Source organism: Sinocyclocheilus grahami, unplaced genomic scaffold, assembly GCF_001515645.1.
Source record: "Sinocyclocheilus grahami isolate Dianchi unplaced genomic scaffold, SAMN03320097.WGS_v1.1 scaffold324.1, whole genome shotgun sequence".
NCBI classification, from domain to species: domain Eukaryota; kingdom Metazoa; phylum Chordata; class Actinopteri; order Cypriniformes; family Cyprinidae; genus Sinocyclocheilus; species Sinocyclocheilus grahami.
In genome coordinates this window covers 398,186-423,853 of record NW_015505503.1, presented here as the reverse complement: position 1 = coordinate 423,853, position 25,668 = coordinate 398,186, and the positions used below count along the sequence as shown (strand labels likewise).

General features: G+C 36.9%; 1 protein-coding gene across 1 annotated transcript in view; it reads left to right on the top strand.

Annotated features, from left to right (window-relative positions):
* LOC107602281 (protein shisa-9-like) overlaps positions 1-17,403 on the top strand; it is a 34,891-nt gene extending 17,488 nt beyond the window's left edge. The window contains exon 2 of the mRNA XM_016294742.1: positions 17,256-17,403. Within this exon, the coding sequence (XP_016150228.1) occupies positions 17,256-17,403 (148 nt within the window). The remainder of the gene's footprint in view (positions 1-17,255) is intronic.
* Positions 17,404-25,668: the final 8,265 nt, after the last annotated feature.

Genomic DNA, 25,668 nt, shown 5'->3' with positions numbered 1-25,668 from the left:
AAGAATTCTCTCTCTACCCCTTTACCTAACACTTTTATTTCATCGCATGCAAACACATTCTCCAATCTCTTGTGCATTCAGACTGAAAGCTCTGTCTCCCCTCAGTAAATACGCTCAAATCGCTCACGGATTTTATCTGAATCCAGCGTATTATTTTTCACCTCTCTCTGACATCTCTTAGGAAAGTGTGTTTGTGTGTTTAAGTGTGTGTGTTGTAATGCAGTGCTCGGTTTAGCACAGTCAGCTCTACAGATATTAACACAATTTACGCAGTTATAGCAATGCAACCACTAGGATCAACGTGATAGATCAACCATAGAAGTACAGACAGTCACACAAACACACACACACACGCGCAGGTTTGTTTTTGTGAAAAGTGGGGACATCCCATAGGCGTAATGGTTTTTATACTGTACAGACCGTACATTCTATTGCCCTACACCAACCCTACCCCTAAACCTACCCCTTACAGGAAACTTTGCGCTATTTCAGATTTTCAATACACTCCATTCTGTGTGATTTATAAGCGTTTTGAAAAGTGGGGACATGGGGTAATGTCCTGAAAAGTCACCTTCTCCTTGTAATACCTATGTCATACCTTTGTCATTATACAAATTTATGTCCTCATTTGTCACAAAAACGCGCGCGCACACACACACACATTCATAAAAAAAGCATGTGCCCTTGAGTGAAGAGCAGTATAAAAACCCAATATTCCCGCTGGCCCAGTTTAAAAACAGGCAATCAATGAAAACTGACCTGTTCATTTGAAAGCGAGGAGATATGACCCAGCATTTCGCCCTCTTGAGTGTGTGAATCTGTCTCTCTGTCTCCTTCCTGATAAGGCCATAACGAAACGTGCCTTTTTAAAACAAAACAAGTTGGTCTGGAGTTGAGAAAATGAGTTCTTTGATGGAGTTCCACAGGGGACAAGATCACTGGACATCTATATGAGAAAGATCAGAACACAACCCCAGCAAAGCACAGAGAGAGATATGAGAAGGAGAAATTAAGCTCTTTAATATGGAGGTTTTTGCATCGCTCAACCATTGCTCAACCAAAAATGTTCTTCATGTCTGTCCATACAGGTATGACTTTCTTTTTGCAAATCCTACTAGTTGCACTTTTCCATTTAATTATAATGAATGGGGACAGATTTAAGGCTTTGAAATGATAAAGAGCATCCTAAAAGCATCATAAATGTAGTCCATATGTGCTGTATTTCAAGTGATCTGAAGTCATAGAATTGTTTTGTGTAATACAGTAGATATAAATTTAGTCTGAAAAAAAATCATGATTTGCTACATGCTAGGTTTTCAGAGGGTGGTCCACAATAATTAGCTTTATCTGTGAACAACTTTAAAGTGAAATTAACCCCTTAAAAGAGCTTGGATTACAGCTTGCTTTGCGTTCACTGTGTGGTTTGCTTGTTCCATTTTGAATGCAAAGGGAGCAAAGTTCACATACAAAAGTAGTGATTATATGAAATGACAGCGAGACACTTATTCTAGTTATATGTAGAAGACATAATGATTTGTATACTTTTCAATCTGAGAATTCATCAAAAATACAGTAAAAACTAATATTGTGAAATTATTATTATTATTATAAATTCATTTTTTTTTTTAGAACATGTTTTTAAAATTAAATGTATTCTTGTGATGACAAAGCTTAATTTTCAGCATCATTACTCCAGTCTTCAGTGTCACATGATCCTTCAGAAATCATTCTAATATGCTGATTTGCTGCTCAGGAAACATTTCCTATTATTATCAATGTTGAAAACAGTTGTGCTGTTTAATATATTTTTTATTTATTTTTATTCTTTTAATGGAAACGGATTTTTTTCCTCCAGAGTCAGTTGATGAATAGTGATTTCAAAAGAACAGCATTTATTTTAAATAGCCATCTCGTGTAACATTTTATGATTTGTATACTTTTCAATCTGAGAATTCATCAAAAATACAGTAAAAACTAATATTGTGAAATTATTATTATTATTATAAATTCATTTTTTTTTTTAGAACATGTTTTTAAAATTAAATGTATTCTTGTGATGACAAAGCTTAATTTTCAGCATCATTACTCCAGTCTTCAGTGTCACATGATCCTTCAGAAATCATTCTAATATGCTGATTTGCTGCTCAGGAAACATTTCCTATTATTATCAATGTTGAAAACAGTTGTGCTGTTTAATATATTTTTTATTTATTTTTATTCTTTTAATGGAAACGGATTTTTTCCCTCCAGAGTCAGTTGATGAATAGTGATTTCAAAAGAACAGCATTTATTTTAAATAGCCATCTCGTGTAACATTTCGGTTTCTTTACTGTCACATTTAATGAAATTCTTGCTGAATAAAAATGTGAACCTTACTTACTCCAAATTTTTGAATTGTAGTAATATTAAGGTATATACTAATACATTGTATTAATTATTTTTTATTATTAACATTTGATATTCAAGTTTCAAGCAACAACAGTGTGAGTAATAAGACTCTTTATTCTCTTTACCCTATCTAATTTAAAATGGTCCAAAAAATACACGAATGCGCCTGCTTTCAATGCCAAGGACAGTGTGAATGCAAAAAACCAGTCACCTTTAAGTGGACTCAGCCCTTAAATTCTTCAGGACAGGCGTTAGCAAATATTATTCGTAAGGATGGCAGTAATTAGGAACCCTTTGTTTTGCACTACTCAGTAAAGATTTTGTGTGTTAAAAGCACATGACTCATATGATTGAACCCAAAATATATCCCATAGTGTACAGTGGGTATAGAAAAGAATCACTCCCCTTTAAAATAATCACATTTTGTTGCTTTGCAGCCTGAAATGAAGACAGACACAGTTTTTGTTTTATCCAGCTGCATTTATTCAGTGCAACTTACAACATCCAACTGAAAGATATAACACCAGCATGACAGACAAAAAAACAAAAAAACAAACAGAATCACTGAGTTGGAAAAAGGATCACTCCCCTCCTAAAAATGACTTGTAAACTCAATCAGTTGTAGCTAATCACATTCTCAATGGCACACAAAAACACTCAGAGGTGTTTCTCTGCAGCAGGGACTGGAACACTTGTCAGGATAGAAGAAAAAATAGATAAAAGATTCTTGAGGAAAATCTGCTGCCCTCTGCCAGAAAGTTGTCAATGGGAAGAAGGTTTACCTTTCAACACGACAAAGACCCAAAGCACACAGCAAAACTGAGCACACAGTGGTTGAAGGAGAAAAAGGTGAATGTCCTTGCATGGCCTAGTCAGAGCCCAGACTTAAACCCGTGGAATGACTTGAAAACTGCAGTCCACAAACGATCACCATCAAATTTATCTGAACTTGAGCAGTTCTGCAAAGAAGAGTGGGCAACTATTGCAAAGTCTAGATGTACAAAGTTAGTAGAGACAGGGTCATATCCCAACAGACTAAAGGCTGTAATTAAAGTAAAAGGTGGTTCAACAAAATACACAAGGACACAAAATGACACAAGGGGCTGATCCTTTTTCCAACTCAGTGATTCAGTTTTTTTTCTCTTTTTTTCTGGCATGTTGGTGTTATATGTTTTACTGGGATGTTGGATGAGTAAATACAGCTGGATAAAACATAAACTGTGTCCATCTTCATTTGAGGCTGCAAAGCAAAAAAATGTGATTATTTTAAAGGGGGTGATTCTTTTCTATACCCACTGTATTTGTTTAATTTAAACGATACATTTTTCTCAGTTTCATGAAGGGTGCCAATATGTCTTGAGTTGCCTTTAGACTTCATTAATCTGACGGCAAACTGTTGAGAGAGAGAGTGTGTGAGAGAGCAAGTGAGAGAGAATTGCCTTAGGGATTGGCGTCTTGCTAGTACAGCTTCAGTCTGTTCTTTACTCTTATTGTTACATGAATTTGCTTGTGTGTGTACATGTAAGAGGTGAGGCGTTTAAGGGTGAGATGTTTCTCTTCTTTTTTTATCGACCAACAGATACAATCACTTGCAGCTTTTATACATGTGATATACAAATGTCTACTAGGCCAAAAACATACTTAATACAATTATTGGAACACAAACACTAGATTCACAAGCTTGATTTTACATGCAAGTATGATGCACCAGTATAAGAATTCTGGCCGATAATTACTTTAATATTAAGACCAATGACCAAAAAAATGGCTGATGGTAAGATTCTACATTATTTTGTTTATATAATTAAAAAAATAAAACATTCTAAAATAAATCATTTTAAATGCTACTAGTGAATTTATGTTATGAATTTCATTTTGTTATGAATTTAATATGAATTGAATTATTTATAATGCACAGTTTTGAAAATGATCATACACTTTAAGATTGCTTAAAGGAATAGTTCACCCAAAAATAAAACATTGTTGAAAATTTACTCAGCCCAGCCAAGATGTAGATGAGATTGTTTCTTTTTCAGAAATTTTGCATTACAACACTTGCTCACGAGTGGATCCTCTGCAGTGAATGGGTGCCGTCAGAATGAGAGTCCGAACAGCTGATAAAAAACAGTTAGCTTCATAAGCCGTTAGTTGATTGACAGGATTAGTGTGGATTACTTGTAGATTACTGTTATGTTTTTATCAGCTGTTTGGACATCATTCTGACGGCACCCATTCACTGCAGAGGATCTACTCGTGATCAAGTGACATTATGTTAAATTTCTCCAAATCTGTTCCCATTAAGAAACAAACTCATTTACATATTGGATGGTCTGAGGGTGAGTAAATTTTCAGCAAATGTTAATTTTGGGGTGAGCTATTTTTTTTAAGATTACATTTAACATTGTTATTAAGTTATCGGTGTTTGTAAAGATTGACTTTAAATGAGGGTTAGATAATGGCAAAGGTAATCTAAATGTAAAAATAGTAGAAATGAGCATGCAAAATCAAATATTCAATATAAGTCATAAATAACCAATGTTCAGTACATCCTAAATGCTAACTAGCTACCTGAATAAAAACAGACAGTTATTACAGTTGCTACTGTATGCCCCTTTTAACGATCACATATATTTTTTCTTGTTTATTAGATTATTTAAGTAAATGATTTGTGAACAGTTACATTTTAACTGTATTTATTTACTTCGAGGTTGCACTCGTGATGCTTCGGCCAAGCATTCTTGTCTATGTTTGCTTGTTGACATAGTATCTTTCTGGCCTTAGTTTGTCTGTGCATGTGTGAGAGAGTGAGACTTTGAGGACTTACAGTGTCAGTTAATTTGCAGCCAAATAGCATCTATGAATGTTTATCTCTGTGTGTGCGTGTATATGTGTGAATCACATGGCATTTTAGTATATTTCAGTTTTGCAGACCTGATACGAGCTGACAGGTGTAGCAAAGCACAGCTAAAGAGCATGTATAACACAGGGAGCGAGAAAGACAAACGCATAAATGCTAATTTTATGCAGTGCATGTGGTCTTTTGATTTATGTAGGGTATGTGTGCGAGTCATTATTCAGTAGCAGTGATACCATGTTAGTGACATGTGGTCATGTGATCACAGGAGGTCACTGCGATGCTGGGATGTAGATTTAAATATTCTGGATTTCACAGTAGAGATCCAATCAATAGCCATGAACTGTTCGTAGGTCGCCAGCCAGCCCTCCGCTCAGCATTCAGTACAGATGCAGCAGCAATGAGGAAATCAGAGATTGAGATATCAGAGAAAGTGCATCTCATAAAGATGTCCTGGTCATACTTGACCTCCAAAAACAAACAAATAAGAAATTAATTTGAGGAAAAAAACATACATTTATATATATATATATATATATATATATATATATATAAATGGCATACATTTTTAATAACAGTAATTAATTAATTTTTAAAATACTCATAAAGCACGTTCTATTTTTATTGCTGTACTGATTATTTAATATTAAAGTCAATAAGCAGTAATAAAACAAATTTAAAAATAAATATTGTATATCAGTAATTGGGCCCTTAAACATAAAACTATCACATTTCATTTTTGTCTGTAAAAAGCTGTAATATATATGCACGAATTGGGGAAAAAAATGTAATTGCGATTTTTCTGGTTAAAAATGCGATTTAAATAACAAAAATAACAAATATAATAACAATATAATTGAAAAAATAACAATATAATAATTAGATAAAAATTAACGATAAGATAATAACAATAATAATAATTTTATTTGACAGAAAACTATTGTTTTTCAGAAAACTGCAGGGTTACTCGTTAACATACAGGCCTATAACTGTACATCATATGATACTGTTATGATAAAAATCTTTGACAGTAATTTCTTAATTTTTATCAGGTGGTATGTAAAATCAAAAAGGGAGTCCATGTCTTTAATATAAAATATGAGCCATTTATACATCCACTGTGGAGAAAGAAAATTTCTTTATATTATTTTTCCTATTTATTGCCAATAAATAGAGTGTGCATTACTGAAGTGCTAAACTCATGTAATGTCTGTTTCATTCATACTGGATGCCAGAGGGCGCCCTCGTGCAGAAACCCCAAATATGCATCACTGAAGTAATAGAATACATGACGTTCCAGGAAATTCCTAATATTCACAAAGCCATCCAGCAGTGACTGAATTAAAAGAAGCTAGAAACTTATGAACTGATTAAACATGAAGACAATAAACCTATGACAATATGTGGTTTATCTGTGTTCTTCATGCCATCTTGGGTATTTTCATAATAATAAAGTACATTTATAATGCAATGCTAATCGACATAGCCTTTAATGCAGTATAGAATATATTTGTGCCTCATTCTGTTACAAGAAGCCACATCAGTTATTTCAAACTCTTGACTGATGTTGTGGAGTAAAATCATGTTATGATGTTCTCAACATCAGGTTTCTTCTCATTAAGTTTGAGAGGATGTTTGGAGACACACAAACTCACAGCGCTTGCAGAGATAAGCAGCATTTACTACTGGCGCTGTGCATATATTTATTTCATCACAAATCGCAGCATTTATGTTTCAGTAATTGCATCAAGCCAAATCGCGATTTCGGTTAGATTTATTGATCGATTCTCACACACAGCTATTTTGGATTTAATTTTCTAATGTTATCAATCGCAGTGTATTCCAGGGTTTCTCTCTGCTTTTTAAGGATGTACTGTTTGGCTTTTTAATAAATATTTTATTATTAACCTATTATTACTTCTTGCAAAATCTTATATTCATATTCAAATGTAAATTCACTAATCAAAATCCTTTATATATTGTTTATAAAAAAGAGGTTCAACAGTATATCCAAACTATTTCATCTTCCAAGAATCTCAAGGCTTTTAAAACGGTTAATTTATTTTGTTAAATCTTTCGTTTCGTATTATTTATTTATTGTTATATACATCTATAAATGGTGCTTTGCATGTAATGTCACCTCTTTGTATTTTCCTTTGCTAAAGTAAAGAAACTTTGCTTCCTTTGCTCCTGTTAACAAACGTTGGTTTTCACGAGACTCACTAGCGCATGCGCAACGCTGACCTCGTACGTCATCCGCCTGGAACTGTTTCCAATGTACAACAGTGAGCGCAAGCTATTAAAGTGATTATTACGTTTTGAATATGGATATTTTTCTTACAAAAACGCATCGATTCACTACAAAAGTCCTTTGTTCACCCCCCGGAGCCATATGAGACACTTTTTTTTAATGAATGGGCGCATTTTATTTAACTGCTTTTGGACGGATGCATGCAACACCAGCTGAGTGGCATGAAACGGCTTGAAAGATCAAAGACTATTTTTAATATAACGCCGACTGGATTCGTATGAAAGAAGAAAATCATATACACCTAGGATGACTTGAAGGTGAGTAATTTATGGGCTAATTTTCATTTTTGGGTGAACTAACCCTTTAAGACAAACTTTATCATGCTAACATTAGAGTTTGTCTAGCTCTATCAGAGCATTAGAATGACAACATGCCTCACCTCGTGCATACATCAAATTCAGTTTTATTTATAGTATGCCACATCTGCTGAAAATTCTACTGTATTTTGCTAAAAGCACTTCATCTCTGACCACATGTGCTTGACTTCCAGCAGTGTGTGATGTGTCTGGAGTGCAATCACATCAAATACAAACACATTCGATCCGTTCCCTGCGGTCTGGGTGTCTTTAATGTTACACTCCGTGTTCTGTGTTGTGAATCATCTTACTTTGGTTGTGTATTTCTGTGTTTGATGACTTAGCATCCATGTTCAGTTGTTTTAAGTGTGCATATCTACACACCAGCTCACCTTTGCAGCATATGTTCACAAGCGGGGTGTGTGTGTTTGATGCACCGCAGTGACGTCAGTCATTTAGCTTTGCCCTGGAGCCTCATCTGTTCTGGAAAGTGCTATGTGTGTGTGTATGTTTGCATTCCCAGTGACATTTGCGTGTGTGTGTGTGTGTGTGTGTGTGTGTGTGTGTGTGTGGCAGAACGGGGGAAGCCTTTTGTGATGTTTTCATTCAGATAATGATGAGAGATGAAATAAAGGAATCTGATACAAGGGATAGATTTACATGGCCAGCAAATCTGACCGCACTAAAGCAGCAATCTGAATAACGAACTTGTATGGAAGTGTCATGTGGTTTTGGTTTACGGTCATGTTTTCATGTGGGCAGCTTGCAAAAGACAGAAACTCAAATTGTGATTGTGTCTCCATGTAAAGAATATCAAGGACAAAATCACATATGTAGTTGGGTGTTTATTAAGGCAAGCGTATTTAGAACTTCTCTAAGCAATCAGACTTATAATTTTGACATTAATGGACAAAATCGGTGAAAACATCCCATATACAGTATATATATATCCCTCTGCTAATTTCTTTTTAACATTTTAAAGGTTGTCCATTTTTTTTCTCTCTCAATTTTCCCGCAATACTCTTCTGTCAAATAAGCAGAGAGTCTATACATTTCCAGGAGTCAGCAGAGAGAATCTGCTGCTGTCAGGCGTTGAGTTTCTATAGAAAATCAGTCAGGAGGGGAAGGATGTCAAACTTCATTGCTTTTCCGTTACTTAGCAAATCTTCCCTTCCCACCTATAGATTACTAAAACAGATACATTCACTGACATCTGAATGGTTTTATATTCAAGCAGACAACCTTGAACAAGACCATGATTTCTCATGAAACGACAAGGGGGGGAACTAAAAGGTCTCTTTTACGCAGATTAGCATGCAAAGACACACATACACAGTCTCTGCTTTGCTGCTAACCATATCTGAGGCTCCCTGTAGTGTGTTAGGCACATCAGGGCCAAATATTTCCCGTACTGTGATATCGCTAATGCACCAGAAACGCACACAAGCACACATATTTCCACACACACACGAACATACACATACAGACTCTCTCACTGGAGCAGCATTAGCCCTGTGGCTAACCGGGCCACTGTGAACCATCTGCCTCACCAGCTCAAAGATTCAACTAACTGATTCCCAATGCATGACCAGATTAAAAACAAAACTCTCTGCTGAAATGTATTATGAAGCTATGGATGCTTTAAACTTTACTGTTAATGAGGTGGTTGTATGTCAGGCTTACCAAGCTAAGCCCTGCTGAAAAAATGGCTGGTTTACTCCAGCTTAAATGATCAGCTGTGTTTCATGCTGGTTTTTACATGACCGGATATGGAAGCCTGTTTCCACCGCAGAATAATAAAAGAACAAAGGTAATTGCAACCTTATATCTTACATTTCGGACTTTTTTTCTCATAATTCTAAGTTTATATCTCACAAATTCAAACTTTTTATTTTCAAGCAAATCGTAGAAAAGTCAGAATTGTGAGAGAAAAACTGAGCATTGCGAGATAAAGTCAGAATTGTGAGATATAGAAAAAGTCAAATTTGTGAAAAAAATTTTCCCGTGGCAGAAACAAAACAAGCAACGCAATTGCGAGGTGTGAACTTGGAATTCTGAGAAACAAGGTCAGGGGCCTGTTCTTCGTACGTTGCTAACTCAGTTAGCTGGATTTGATTGTTGACGATTTGGCATGATCTTGGATTATTTGGTTCTTCGAAGCTCATCCCGGAGTTGCTGTCATAGCAACAGGTCCATGAACTTAAACCTGCTCGGGAGCAGGCTTAATGACCGGATATGGAAGCCTGTTTCCACCGCAGAATAATAAAAGAACAAAGGTAATTGCAACCTTATATCTTACATTTCGGACTTTTTTTCTCATAATTCTAAGTTTATATCTCACAAATTCAAACTTTTTATTTTCAAGCAAATCGTAGAAAAGTCAGAATTGTGAGAGAAAAACTGAGCATTGCGAGATAAAGTCAGAATTGTGAGATATAGAAAAAGTCAAATTTGTGAAAAAAAATTTCCCGTGGCAGAAACAAAACAAGCAACGCAATTGCGAGGTGTGAACTTGGAATTCTGAGAAACAAGGTCAGGGGCCTGTTCTTCGTACGTTGCTAACTCAGTTAGCTGGATTTGATTGTTGACGATTTGGCATGATCTTGGATTATTTGGTTCTTCGAAGCTCATCCCGGAGTTGCTGTCATAGCAACAGGTCCATGAACTTAAACCTGCTCGGGAGCAGGCTTATTTCATGTAAACAGGATTAGATCGCATCTTTTTAAGCAGAACTGAAACTTAAAATCTATCCGCTACCAACGTTACTTTATTACAGGAGTACCCTACTAATCCAGGGACAATAATTTAAAATAATAATAATTTAAAAATGTATTTAAAGATAATATAATAATGTTGTGTAGTCTTTAATACTACAGACACAGCTGGTTGTACTCACTGAACGATTTATTCATCATAAAATTATTACTTCATAATTGTATTTGAGTCTTACACACATGCTATACAGATAATGTAGAGTCATGCATTAATTTGAGTGGTGACCGATATTATGGGAGATGCAGATAACATGATCTTGACCCTTAAGAAACTAATTAATGCTGTCACGTAACAAAGCTGTTCAAATATAAAATTTAATTAATTGCTACATTGAAAAAAAAATGTAAAGCCTGCACAAAAATCGTGAATATAACTAGGCTAATTGGGAATCATGTAAAACATTTTAATAAAATAAAAACACATTTCATTTATCTATTATGACATTTATGTAGTTTTGTTCGCTTGGCTGCTTCCTTATAAAAATCCAGAAATTTGTAAAGTTTTTGTCAGGTGTCTTTTTTTAATTATATGATGTCATTACGTTGCTGTCTTGCCGCCAGCCAATCGCTGCATTGCTGATCGTGGTTTCGAGTATCGATACATAGCCCCTAAACCAACACATGAATGTGCAATTATCTCCGATAACTCAATCCAGCCATACTAATCATCAACAACAGTTTAGTGATGGGAAGTTCGGATCATTTTACCGACTCGGACTTTGAGTCTCGTTCAGCAAAATGAACGAATCTTTTTTCGAGTCATTTCGTTCATTTTAGCAAAATATAATTAAAATGTTTCGTGTTAATTCCCTAACACGTCTACTACTTACGCAAACGTTGATCACACTACAAACAATACAAAACTGCTATAAGAAACAGAAAAGATTAATTCATTGTTTACCTGGGTCTTCAGTCTATGATTAGCTCACCTCACCTCTTATCTGACAAGTCTTTGGGTTTGGGCTTATGGGGCTGTCACGTGATGAATGAACGACTCAAACCCGAAGATTTGACGCGACTGAACGAATCACTCCCCGAGACGACTCGTTCTTCCCGAGTCACATTAAAGATTCGTTCAAGAACGACCCAAAACTACAACAGGTGTGTTTGAAGAACCGAATTAGCCAGAACCTGATTAGCGCGATGATATCATCTGGGATCAATGTAATTTGATCTCGGATGTAATAAGCGACGTACGAAGAACGGGCCCCAGAATTGCGAGATGTAAAGTCAGAATTGTGTGATGTAAACTCTGAACTGTGATGAACAAAGTCTGAATTATGAGATTAAAAAGCCACAATTTCCTTTTTATTATTATAATTTTTTTATTATATGGTGGAAACAGGCTTCCATAAAAAGACGCATTTAGTTACCGGTATATAAATTATTTTAATTATCAATGAAGTCATTTGAGCTGAAAGAACTAAAGCTCACTGATCTTCTTTGCTGGCAGGTTAATTAGCTAAAATGCATCCTGTATGAGGTTAATCATTAATCAGTCTATCTACAGCATAAGCAATCTTACAGCTTACACTTGGACACCCTGAAGCAAACAGCGGATTTGAACAGTTGCTTATAGTCTAAATGCATAACTCACACTGTTTATAAATTATTACAGTAACAACATTCACATGACGCAATATCCCAAACAGTCTCTAAAACATGGAAAGTGAATTAAAAAGCATTATTAATTCACAACACTGTAACTTATACCCATTATATGCTATTGGTATCACAACTAGAAGAGATTTGACTTGATTTGATTGTATTGCATGCTTTTACAGTATGTTTAAAATATATTTTAATCAATAAAATTAATTTAAAACTGTGGAAAAATGTTGGTGCTACCGTTTGACCTTTTTCATTTTGAACATGCAGTTTTTGTTTATTAAAATTATATCCCATTACTAGTAGAGTCAATTGGACTAGATAATAAAGATTTTATATATTTATCATAATATAATGATCAAATAATGATTTTGACAATGAAACATTGACTAAAATTATGAGATTTTTGTGACTAAACAATGTAACTGAAATGAAAGCTGGTCCAAACTGGTCTGAGAATTTTTTCCTACATTGGCAGTAACTACATTGATTAGGAAGTAGTCTAACATATAGGCCTACGAGTTCTTGTCAAAATACTCCCAACCGAGTCTTAAAGTGAGTTTAGGAGCCAGTTGGGGGCACTTAAGACTGATTTGGGATGCCTGCAGTTAGTCTTTCCACCTGCGATTACCACTGGAGCGTCTTAATAGGAATTTTGCTAAAAAGTAACAGTTTAATTAAAGACCACATGTTTCTGTAATGAAAAGGGAACATGCTGAGAGAACATCAGCAAGATTGGAAATCTCTCACATAATTTCTTCTAATACACACTCACGCAATCCAATCCAGCATATGTATGGCCAATCAGAAATTCATTCATCACACACATTAACACCCCTGGAAGTTAAGACCATCAGCATGATTAACGATCATTTTCTATCAATAAACGGCTGAATGATGGCTGATTGCTGCTCTGTTCTTAAGTATATAAACTGGCCGTAGGTGAAACAGATTGAGCCGTTTAAAATATTTAATTGCGAAACAGAACAGCAAGAGAACAGAGTTATTCTTGGTGAACACAGCTGGGAGCAGATGAATGGAGCATGTGTGTAGATGTTTCTCAGATTGCATGTATACATGCTCTGTGCATCCTTACATGTGATCACGATATAAGAAACATTCTCCTGAGAGCAACCGTGAAAGACTAACATGTGATTTAAGATTAATTTAAATATCATGTTTCCACATTCCTACAACCTTGAGCCACCAGAGATCAAAGTGTTAGTTCTAGTTCTAGCACAGTGCAAATTAAAGATCAATAACGGACATGTCAGTTTAATCAATTATCTTGTCAGGTTTTGTTTTAAAGACACATTTCCAACTACATTTCCCAAGGGAAATCTGCATTAAATTCTTCACGAAGAACAAACTGTGCCCTCTGATTACTCTGAACGATGACTCTTTTTTGACTCGCAACCCTTTTTAATAATTGAATTGGTTAAAAAGAGCATACATTTTAGTTAACCAATTTTGTAATTGAAAGAGAATTTTCTAAACTGACATTAATGTGGGAATCAATGAGAGGCTCATGAAGATCCGTCTACCTCTCAATGACAAGTGTTACGCGACAGTCATCAGCGCGTACGCCCCCACACTAACCATTTTTACGCTGACCTCAGTTCCGTTCTGCGCTCTGTACCAGCCAGCGACAAGTTGATCCTGTTAGGAGACTTCAATGCTCTTATCGGCCAAGATCACACCAGGTGGAAAGGAGTTCTCGGGAAGCATGGAGTGGGAAAGACGAACAGCAATGGCCTACTACTTCTCAGCAAATGTGCAGAGTTCAAGCTCCTCATCACGAACACTATATTCAGGATAGCGAACAAGTACAAGACAACTTGGATGCACCCCAGATCATAGCAGTGGCACATGATAGATTACATCATTGTGCGCCAAAGAGACATCCGACACGTCCTTGTCACCAGGGCCATGAGGGGAGCAGAATGCTGGACGGACCACAGGCTAGTTAGAGACATACTCCAGCTGCACATCGTCCCTCACCACCCAAGGCATGCTAAGGTCATACGCTCAGCATTCAACATCGTCAGACTCCAAGATCCTTCCTACCTTCACAAGTTTCAGTCCACACTGGATGATAAGCTGTCTGCCAATGGACCACTAACTGGAAATCCAACTGAGAAATGGAACCAGTTCAGGGATGTAGTGATGGAGACAGCCAAGGAGGTGTTAGGCCCCAAGGAACACACTCATCATGACTGGTTCGATGAGAATGCAAGTGCCATTGGAGACCTGCTGGGCATGAAGGACAAAGCATTCCTGCAGTGGCAGAAAGAACCAAGGTCCGCATCCAAAAAGGAGAGATTCAAGTCCCTCCAAGCCCAGGCACAGCGAGAAATCAGGAAGATGAAAGGTCAGTGGTGGGAGATGGCGAAAGAAATACAGCACTACGCCGACACAAACAACGCCAGGCAGTTCTTTGGATCTCTCAAGGCAGTCTATGGTCCCACAAAATCTGGTTCTGCCCCCTTACTTTCTGCAGACGGCACCATGCTCATCAAAGACAAACAGGGCATCAACAACAGATGGAGAGAACACTTCAGCCAACTGCTCAACCTCCCATCTGCAGTCAACCAGTCAGCCCTCGACCAGATCCCCCAAAATCCCACTCTTGAGCCCACCCTCAGACCCCCCATCCCTAGCTGAGGCTCAGAGGGCCATCAAACAAATGAGCTCTGGCAAGGCAACCGGCAAAGATGGTATCCCTGCAGAATTGTACAAGGCACTTGGTGAGGAGGCACTCCAGGCATTCCATGAAGTTCTGACCAGCATCTGGGAAGAGGAAGATATGCCCTCGCAGCTCCGTGACGCCATAATAGTTGCCCTGTACTAGAGCAAAGGCACATGAGCAGATTGCGGCAACTACAGAGGTATCTCTTTACTCTCCATCGCAGGCAAGATCCTCGCCTGCATTATGTTCAACAGACTACAGACATCAGTCTATGGACAGAACCTGCCTGAGTCACAGTGTGATTTCTGCCCAGATCGCAGCACCATCGACATGATCTTCACTGTGAGACGGGTGCAGGAGAAGTGCCTAGAACAGAACATGAACCTCTATATGGTCTTCATCGATCTGACCAAGGCATTCGACATGGTCAACAGAGACACGCTGTGTGTCATACTCAGAAAACTTGGCTGCCCAGCAAAATTCACCAAGCTGATCCAGCTGTTTCACATCAACATGACCGAAGAAGTCTTGTCAGGTGGAGAGCCATCCGATCAATTCGGCATCTCCAATGGCGTGAAGCAAGGCTGTGTCCTCGCTCCAGTGCTCTTCAATCTGTTCTTCACCCAAGTGCTGCTACATGCTGTGAGAGACCTGAACCTGGGCGTGTACATCAGGTACCATATCGATGGTTCACTGTTCGACCTTCGCCGCCTGGCCGCCAAAACAAAGACACTGGAGAGGCTCTTCACAGAAGCTCTCTTTGCAGACGACTGTGCTTTCATGGCGCATCAAGAGAATCATCTACAGACCATCATAAACAGATTCTCCGTAGCAACAAAGCTTTTTGGCTTAACTATCAGCCTCAGCAAGATATAAGCTGAGTGTTAAATAAGCTATCTTCAGGTCCACCAAAGGTTTAGATATGATACGGCTTGCTAGAGGAACAGGAAGTTTGTAGAAGTTTTGTTGACAGCCATCGTCCTGTGTGGCCTATACTAGCTTTGAGGAGACAGCAGCACTCACAGGGCACCACATCACTCCTGGTCATTATCATGAAAGAGACCGACTCTTCTCGTATGCCTTAGCCCAGCGTTCCTGGCAACTGTTGCTTTAGAAATGTCCCAAGGTTCCATCCTACCCTGAATCTCAGCCTGTGGAATGGAGAATGTTGAGACAATGATGTCACAAGGGAAATAATGGAACCTTGAAGCAGAGCAGAATTATTTTGAATTGCACTGGAATCAGGTCACGCTTGGACTTCCTGTGCAGCTACACCGTTTTAATGCAACCACTGAAGCACTTTCCGGTAGGGGATGTGTGAACTGAGAGGATTGGTTGGTAGTTAAGTGTTAGCGAGACGTTATAGCATCCCTGAGAGAGAAGGGACAGCGCCAAGGATGGTTGGGGCAGTTATTGAAACGTTCTTTGAAAGCAGAAATACAGAATAATTAGACTATATGTGAATAAAAATAAAATGAGTGCAAAGAGTAAAATGACCACCAAACCGGTATATGGTGTTTGGTGACAATTGCATCCATCTTTAAAGTTCTTATACTATAGGGATGATTCCTGTTTAACAATGGAAGTATGATGTAATCTAGCTTTAAACTGACTCTTCGTTAAGCCCCGCCTTAAAATTCTACTGACCAATCCTACTTTAGCAACTGTTGCCATTCTTACCATTCGCCATTTTGCTGGACAAGCGTTTGCTTTTTTTTTTTATGCACATCTAGGATATGTGTGATTGGATTGTTATGCAAATAGGGATTAAATACATTTTGAAATGCAACGTTAAACTATGTATGGCCCCCATTCGCAACTGAACATGTAGAACTACATTTATGTATTGATTCAGGTCATTGCTGTGTTGATAGTGAATGTGTTGCAGAAATGCTAGAAACCGTTCTGTTTACTTACACTAATGTGATCAGCTGTAATCGCTTTCAAATGAGGATTTTCTCATTTTAATTGACAGTGAAAAGTGTTTGCCTCAATTTCAATTTGCGGTCTTTGCAGTTTTTAATCACTTTGCTGCATAATTTAAACATTTATTTACAGAAAATGGTTAAAATACTTTGCAATGTCCTAATTCTTTCCAGAAATGAATCTTAACTAAAAATCGCACTATTCGCAGAAATCTCAAGTTCATTCCTTTCCTCAAGACACGTAATGCCAGGTATCTAAGACTTGAAGGCAAACGACTTGAATTAGTGAGACGTGACTTGGACCGAATGCAAAACACTGGCCTGGGCTCATGTCTGGTTTATATCGCTCACCCTTATTTGCCAAGTACCCTGCTGAGAAACTGATGGCGTACAAATCCTTCTCTTTTTAGGGCCCTGACGGAACTACTGAAACAGCCAGGCGAGCCCGGGGCTGTGGACAGAGGAGGCGGCGGCCACCACCCTATGGGATCCAACGGCATCTCTGGCAGGTCAATGCGCACCAACAACGGTGAGTCAGAGTTTCAGAGTCTCTGCTGACTGTATAATAAATGTCAAATAAAATATAATGAATGTCAAACATTCAGTGGTGGGGTAAAAATGAGCCTTGACAGGTTGCTTGCATTTGGTTTTTAACCAGGAAAAAATGTCTGCCCACTTTTTTTTCTTTTTTTTTTTACACACCCCATTGGCATCCTCCCCCCTTTAAGTATAAAGTCATTTAATTTTGATAAATTTAGCAGAAAACAAGACTTTTACATTTAAGCTTAAGTTTTAGACATTTGGTTATGTGTTTTTGTCATTTTTATTACTTTTTTTTTTCTATTTTAAATGTTCTATCAATGATTTTATCCTAAGGAAAAAAAAAACATTTTTGCAGTATAAAATACCACTACCCTTAACTCTAAATATAAACTGTGCCATGCAACTCATTCTGAAATGTGCTACGGGGCACAGGTTTATATCGCTCACCCTTATTTGCCAAGTACCCTGCTGAGAAACTGATGGCGTACAAATCCTTCTCTTTTTAGGGCCCTGACGGAACTACTGAAACAGCCAGGCGAGCCCGGGGCTGTGGACAGAGGAGGCGGCGGCCACCACCCTATGGGATCCAACGGCATCTCTGGCAGGTCAATGCGCACCAACAACGGTGAGTCAGAGTTTCAGAGTCTCTGCTGACTGTATAATAAATGTCAAATAAAATATAATGAATGTCAAACATTCAGTGGTGGGGTAAAAATGAGCCTTGACAGGTTGCTTGCATTTGGTTTTTAACCAGGAAAAAATGTCTTTTCTTTTTTTTTTTACACACCCCATTGGCATCCTCCCCCCTTTAAGTATAAAGTCATTTAATTTTGATAAATTTAGCAGAAAACAAGACTTTTACATTTAAGCTTAAGTTTTAGACATTTGGTTATGTGTTTTTGTCATTTTTATTACTTTTTTTTCCTATTTTAAATGTTCTATCAATGATTTTATCCTAAGGAAAAAAAAAACATTTTTGCAGTATAAAATACCACTACCCTTAACTCTAAATATAAACTGTGCCATGCAACTCATTCTGAAATGTGCTACGGGGCACGAATTGTACCTCAAATTTAGTCTTGATGAGGAGAGGTGTACTTTTACTTTTATGCAATCAGACTTTTGCCTGCAAGAAGAACGGAGAAAAAAAAAATCATAAAGAGTGCTTTTCTTCCCCAGAACTCCCTGGCAATCACATATCAACACCTTTTAATCATGGCAATGACTTTTATTTTTGTAATTCTATTAATGCCACTAGAGGTGCAGCCATTACACTTGAAAGCTTTAAGATGACTTTGGTTTACTTTAATAAATTGCAAATTTTTTTTTAAAATTAGCTATGTCATCATTCAGTACATTCACATTCTCTTTGCAGTCAAAACTAAAGTTCTTGCGCGATCACGACCCATTAAATGTTCCGCAGATACACACCATCTGACAACGTTATTTACAAAATCTCAGCAAACACACTGAGGTTTAAAGGCCATCACCTTTTGACCCTGTGATAGTAATGAACTGGAATGAGGGAGTAATTAAATTTGCGGATATGAGAGGTCCTACTGCTGCTCCCTCTCAGCCTTGGAAGAGGAAGTGGTTTAACGAAGCAACTGTGCTAATTAAGGCATAATTAAGAAACTTCAGCCAAGACCTGCTGATCAAGAACACACTGTCCTTCTGTCTGAGAATTAGGGACCCATTTATCTCACCATCTCACACACGCACTTCATCACAGCTGTGAGTTTTCCTGAGGAGTGTGAGAATTTCCACTGTGCCAGTGTTTCTGCTTGTACTACTTTTATCATCTTCCTTCTCTAAATCCACCTCCTCAATAAGAGTTTAATTAAGTGCTCATTAAACCAGCTTGATCACACTAAGGGACACAAGGGTCTAAGAACAATCCATCTGCATATACACACACACACACACACACACACACACACACAAACATACAGCTGAAGAGTCGTGACCGGTAGACCCACGTCGACATAGGTGGTCAGGAAGGATGAATGGATTTGAGAGGAGGAGGAAGACAGAAATGAGGTGATGAAGGTGGAGTGTGATGATGAACTTGATGAGAAGAGTGCTTTACAAATAGGGGCTAAAAAATAGACCTAAATAAATAGAATTATAATTTACAAAAAGCACAAACATTTATTTAATTCATTGATTAATTGATTAAAATTAATGCATGAAACAATTTTGTTAACATAAATGTGTGATAAATCTTATTTCGGTTCATTAGTTTAACATAGCGGTTTCAGTGAAATAAACAAAACGGCAGAAAAAAAATTATATATAAAATTATGTATTAATAAAATATATAAATAATATATAAAAGGATATAAAATGGCAATATAAAATAAATAATAACAAAATATAAAATGCTATAAAATGTATTAATGTTTTCAGATTAAAAAAGTAATTTAAAGGGCAATTTTTACATCAAACTGTAGGTAATTCTTGATGTAGTTGGTGGTTTCCCCTGTTTTTAGACGTGTAAAGTGGTCTGCAATCTTTGTTGGAGTCCACCACCTGAAAAAGTTTGAGAACCACTTTCCACAGGAAGGAAAATGAGATTTTAGGAATCAAGAAACCCAGGTGAGAGAACCTGGCAGAGAAAAATAGAAGGAAAATGAGACCAAGATTGAATGAATAAAAAGTAAGAGAGAGATGGGAGGGGAGGAAAAAGACCTAAGGGGAGGAATAAAGAAAGCGCGAATGAGACAAGAGGAAAGATGAATGAGTGTGGGAGAGGAATGGTGTGGGTGTGATAGGCTGTCGAATAAAAGGAGAATTAGAGTGATGTTTAGAGAGGAGAATGAGAACTGTCTCTTTCATCCCAGCTCAACAAATCCTGAGGTCATGACCTTTTGCAGACGTGTATACTTTAAATAAGCCTCATTATTATTATGATCATATTTCCAATTATATAACAGTCAGGATCACAATTTAATCATAGCTAAGGTGAATATAAACACAAAGCAATAAACTCAGGCATGTAGCTCAACCCACATTGTTCTTGCTGTGGACATTAATAATATCATGCAGCTTATTGTCATTATGCCCTGGCGATCACCCACAAACACCCTAGCATAATGGTGGCACGTTTTGAAGCCATGCAAAACAACTTTACACTCTTAAAAGTAAAGGTTTTCTAAAGAACTATACTCTAAACAAAAAAATGGTGTTAAATAGCACTAAAAGTGGTTCATTGGCTTGTAATCATAGGGGAACCACTTTAAGTGCTATATAGCATCTATCTTTAAATGTCAGCACCTTTCACCTCAGATTTCAGATATGTTACTCCACTCTCATATGTTTGCTATGAATGGGAATTTACTACAATGGCAAAAGCTGTTTTGAATCACTTTTATGCTTTGAGAACCTTTAAAGAACTCTACAGGGGGTTTAACAGGTTTTTTTGTATGGCAGTGGCACCTTAACCACCCCAAAGAACCGCTGAAGAACTATACTGGGCTTAACAGGTTATTTTATATGGTAGCGGTGCTATATGGCTCCTCAACCACCCTAAAGAACTGCTGAACCAGAATTATTAGTTATTAATGGAACATTTTGATTCTACACTCTAAGGCCTAGTTTCACAGTCAGGGCTTAGACTAAGGTTTAGGCCATAGTTCAATTAGTATCTTTGATAAACGTTCCTTAGAAAAAAAAACAGTGGCACTGATGTATATTTTAAGATATGTCAGTGCAAGTTTCTTTCAGTTAAAACAGCTGACATGTTTTTTAGTCTGGGCCTAGACTTAAGCCTTGTCTGTGAAACTGGGGGTAAAAGTTTTGTCAGGCAACCTTAAAAATGTACTTCATATGGTAACCTCTACAGTTTTATTGATTTTAATCAATCTGGCTACAGTATGCTACAATGGTAAAATAATTTGATCAGGTAAAAGTGAACTTCTTAAAGTAATGATTTTACAGTCTAATTCAAAACAATATTTCTAATAAAGTAGCTTGCATAGTAAATGATATTAATATAAACATCTCAAAACATTTTCCACCATTTTCTTTTTTAGTCAGCTGTGAAGACAAATACAAAACCACAGCAAATTGACTTCATTTTCAACTACACGTTTCAAAAAATGAGTGTGTGTGTGATTGACAGCTTGCTTGTGACAGGTGGAGAGATGTTCATGTTCATCTTACAGTTCATCTTTGCTGTTTGGCCGAGAAGTCAAACTCCTCTGGAACCACCTTCAGGCAAAAACACTTCGTTTCTTTCACCTGCTCTGGAGAGACACATCTCTTACGCAGATATTTTTACTGCTGATATAAGCATGTTTTTCCTGCATTTCTAAAGATGCAGACCTTACGGGTCTGGCTGAGTGCAAAATGCTTCATATGTGCAGCTAATGAGTGCAACAGCATGAGTTGTCACACTGTTTGCATTTGATGATGAGACGCTGCATTGTTCGTGTGCATGTAAGGGAAAAAGACTGTGCCATATGTGCCAATCATGTTCTTGGCAGACAGCGTGTGTGTGTGTGAGGTCGAGGTGTGTTGTATGACAGACCACCCATGAAAAACACATCCATCACATCAAAATGTGTGTGTGTGTGTGTGTGTGTGTGTTGAGGATGATGTTAGTGTCCATATGTCTGGGAGTATATTTTTATCAATGTCGTTACTGTAATCGCAGTCTAGCACTGGTGGTATAAATAATGTTGTATGTACATAAATATGTAGTACATTTCAATAAGACAAAAAGGATAAAAGACTGGGGGCAATTTTTACGTTAAGTTTTTTATCAAGGTCATAAAACACTAAATTATGATTTGTCTATCAATGTCTATAATAGTTAACTGCCTTGGTTGAATTGTTTTTAATAAAAAATTGTTTCATGGCGGCACAATGTTTTGCAGGTCAAGGGAGTTGAATAATTTTGATTGCAGCTGTACACACACATGCAAAAGTTTATTAATCAGCATTTATTTGTAAGATTATAAATGTCTTTACTGTAGCTTTTGATGAAGAGTTGCTGAAAATTCAACTTTGCCATCACAGGAATTAATTACATTTTACAATATATTCAATAAAAAAGTTATTTTACATTATTATATTTTATATAATAAATTTAAATATATAATATTTTAATATTAAAATATAAAATATATAAAAATACATATTTTAATATTACTGCTTTTACTGTATTTTTACTGTATAAAATAAATGCAGCCTTTGAGAATCTTTTAAATAATAATAATATATAAAACGTTTTTCTAAATTATTCCAATCTTTTGAACAGCAGATATGCCAAATATAGATTTAATATTTTTCACTTATGCCCTTGAGAATCTGCACCAGTGTGACTGGCCAGACATTTACTGTGCCTACATCATGTGTGTAAGTTTGATCACACCCTTCTTACCAATGACTTCCAGCGCCCTTCCGCTGACCCCACACACACACACACACACACGCTCACTCACACTCTCTCACTCGCTTCAGACTCAGATTGGTCTAAACACAGCAGACAAGCAGCAGGACATTACCCCAATATTCCAAAGGCACAGCAGGACAGAGCATTCATTTCATCGCTGACACGTCTTCATAACAGGGTTAAACTGATCTGAGGCCTGTTGCAATGCTCACTGATCTGAACTCTTTTGATGTTGCCACAGAGCAGAGGTGAAGAGATTTTGTATTGAGCCTGAAGCTAAACCGGCTACAGAACCAGTAATCAGGATCTGTTAGCGGCCATGATGGTCTCTTATGGAAACTCACCGCAAAAATACTATAGATTGTTTGCACATGACGTCATTGCTGTGGCGCGATACAAATCAGACATTATTTATGGATGCTCAAATTGGTCAAACTGAAAAACCAGAAGGAGCTTTTATCATGTACGAAAATGTTGTTGTTCATAAGGGGGAAAAAGGCAAGACATTGACTGAAAAACGCAAGAAAAAGTGGCTTGTAAACCTGCATTTGTGATCGGGAGGAGCCGAGTCGGATAATGCTTGTGTGTGCAAATGGTTAATATAAAGATATAATAATACATTCAGATATTAATAAAGAAATATATAAATAGATACAGGGCTGCCAACTCTCACGCATTCAGTGTGAGACAGTCAGAATTCACTCAATGCTAAGTGCCACACGTAGACACGATGTAAGTAAGATATTAGAGAGCTTCATTGATTATAACGGAGCATTGTGAGATTGCAATAAATTGAAGTGAGTGACAGCTTTTTAGTGATTATATGGAAGCGCTATTAGCTCGCTTTCTAAGCTATAATCAATTCAGAATTTCAAAAAAAGTTTTGCTTTATGTGCTGCTAACAGGACCAACGGCCACATACCCTGTACATGCAGCAAAGTTTCAGAAGTGACATATATCCCGCATGCCTCATATATATGCAATATTCACTTTCGAAATAGCTTGTTTGCAATCAGGGTTAGTTGCTTAGCCTATATCCAGCGCCTCGATGGCAGGCAACTATTTCAATTTAGTTGAAAAATCGCTCCTCTTCATAACATTAGGATCACGTCCAACATATGTTGTGATTTTCTGTTTATACCTTTCTCTTGGAATAGTGTCTAAACCAGTATAGTACGGACTTTCCTCCATCTCATCCATTCTGCTTTTCACTTCCTTTCCTCCATCGGAATTTTGATTGCAAACAAGCTATTCCTAAGAGTTATTTTTGGCTTTTTTTAAAGTCAAAATTATTAAAAAAAAAAATTCTAAACTACTTAACTTGTTTTCAGAGCAAAAATTATTAATATGAGTTTATTTTGTCTTGCTGTAGTGATAGAATTCCTGTTTTTTTTTCCAAGTTAAAAGTTGCCAGTGCAATAAGACAAAATACACTTATATTAAACATACTTTCTCTGAAAACAAGTCTTAATATCTTATGCAGTTTTACTTTTCAAGTACATTTATCTTGTTTTAAGGTTTTTCAGATATTTTTTACTGGAAAATAAGACACAAAAAAACATGACATTATGTGAGTTTAGAAGTGCTCATACCTTTCTAAGCTATTGCCAAAAACTGAAATTTTACAATCTTTGCTTGTAAACAATCACCCAAAATTACGCCCCCCCCCACATCACTCCTATGTAGCAGTGACTGTGGCACAGATCTAAATATGAGGTTAGGATGTTAAGAATTCTTCGCTGTGATGTTTTGCCATGGCAGGACCTCAAGGCTATTACAGCCCTTTGTATTTCTCCTAATTAATAAGATTATTACAGTGTGACCTTCTGCATACATCATGTTACCGCTGAAAGGTCATCTTAGAAAAGGTGGAATCTCAAGAGGGACAGATACTCCAAAAAGAAAAAGATCAAATAAAATGTTTGAAGATCTCCTGAAGGTCAGAAAGGAAGGGAAATATTTTCAATTAGCTGTTTGTGTTGTAACAGGACAATATTTGAAATCAATGTTTTAAATAAAGGCCATTGCACACCAGACATAGTGAAGGTTGGTCATGGAAGTTCCCTCCTCTTGATACTTTCACACAATCTCCAAATGCACTAAAATGGGCTTTGGCAAATAAATAAAAAAGTTATTTTCCAATAGACCGTCGTGATTTTATAACATGACAGACTACATTATTTAAAGTGATGTTTTCATTATAAAAATGCTTATTTTTAAAATATATATTTTAATAAATATTAACATTAAAGTTATTTAAAAAGCTGAAAAAAATAACATTTAATAAAAAAATCTTATTTTAATGGCCAAATATGTGTCAATTGTAATAATGTATATATTAATAAGACACTAAAATAAAAAAATGCATATATAATAATAATAATAATAAATGGATTGTGAATTCTTTCCAATCCTTGTCCAAAGCTAACAAAAGTGTGTACTGTCTGGTGCAACTGTGCAGTTCGGTTAAAGTTACTTCAAGGCACTTTGGATGGATTGAAGTCGGCATTTGGCCATGGCAATTTAGCAACAGGAAGCTTCCTTCCTGCAAATGCACCAGTCATAAAGCTGTAGTAGAATATGTCAATCAAACCTGCATTAAGGCCTGTGTGAAAGGAGTATGATTAAAGGAGAAAGAGAAAAGTACAATGGTGAACCGCAGTTACATGGAGAATTAGTGAGAGGGAGAAAGAGGTCGAGATATGCTTTTTAGGAAATGGAGTGGAAAGTCCCGAAAATGCGAAAAACTCAGAACAGTGGAAAATATTGCCCTTTCAACCTCTCTCCTTCCATCTGAAAGAGGTTTAAATGTCACAAGGCAGATAGTACATGTGGTCTGAGCAGAGGCACTGAAATGTCAAGCATAGCAGGATGACGCATGT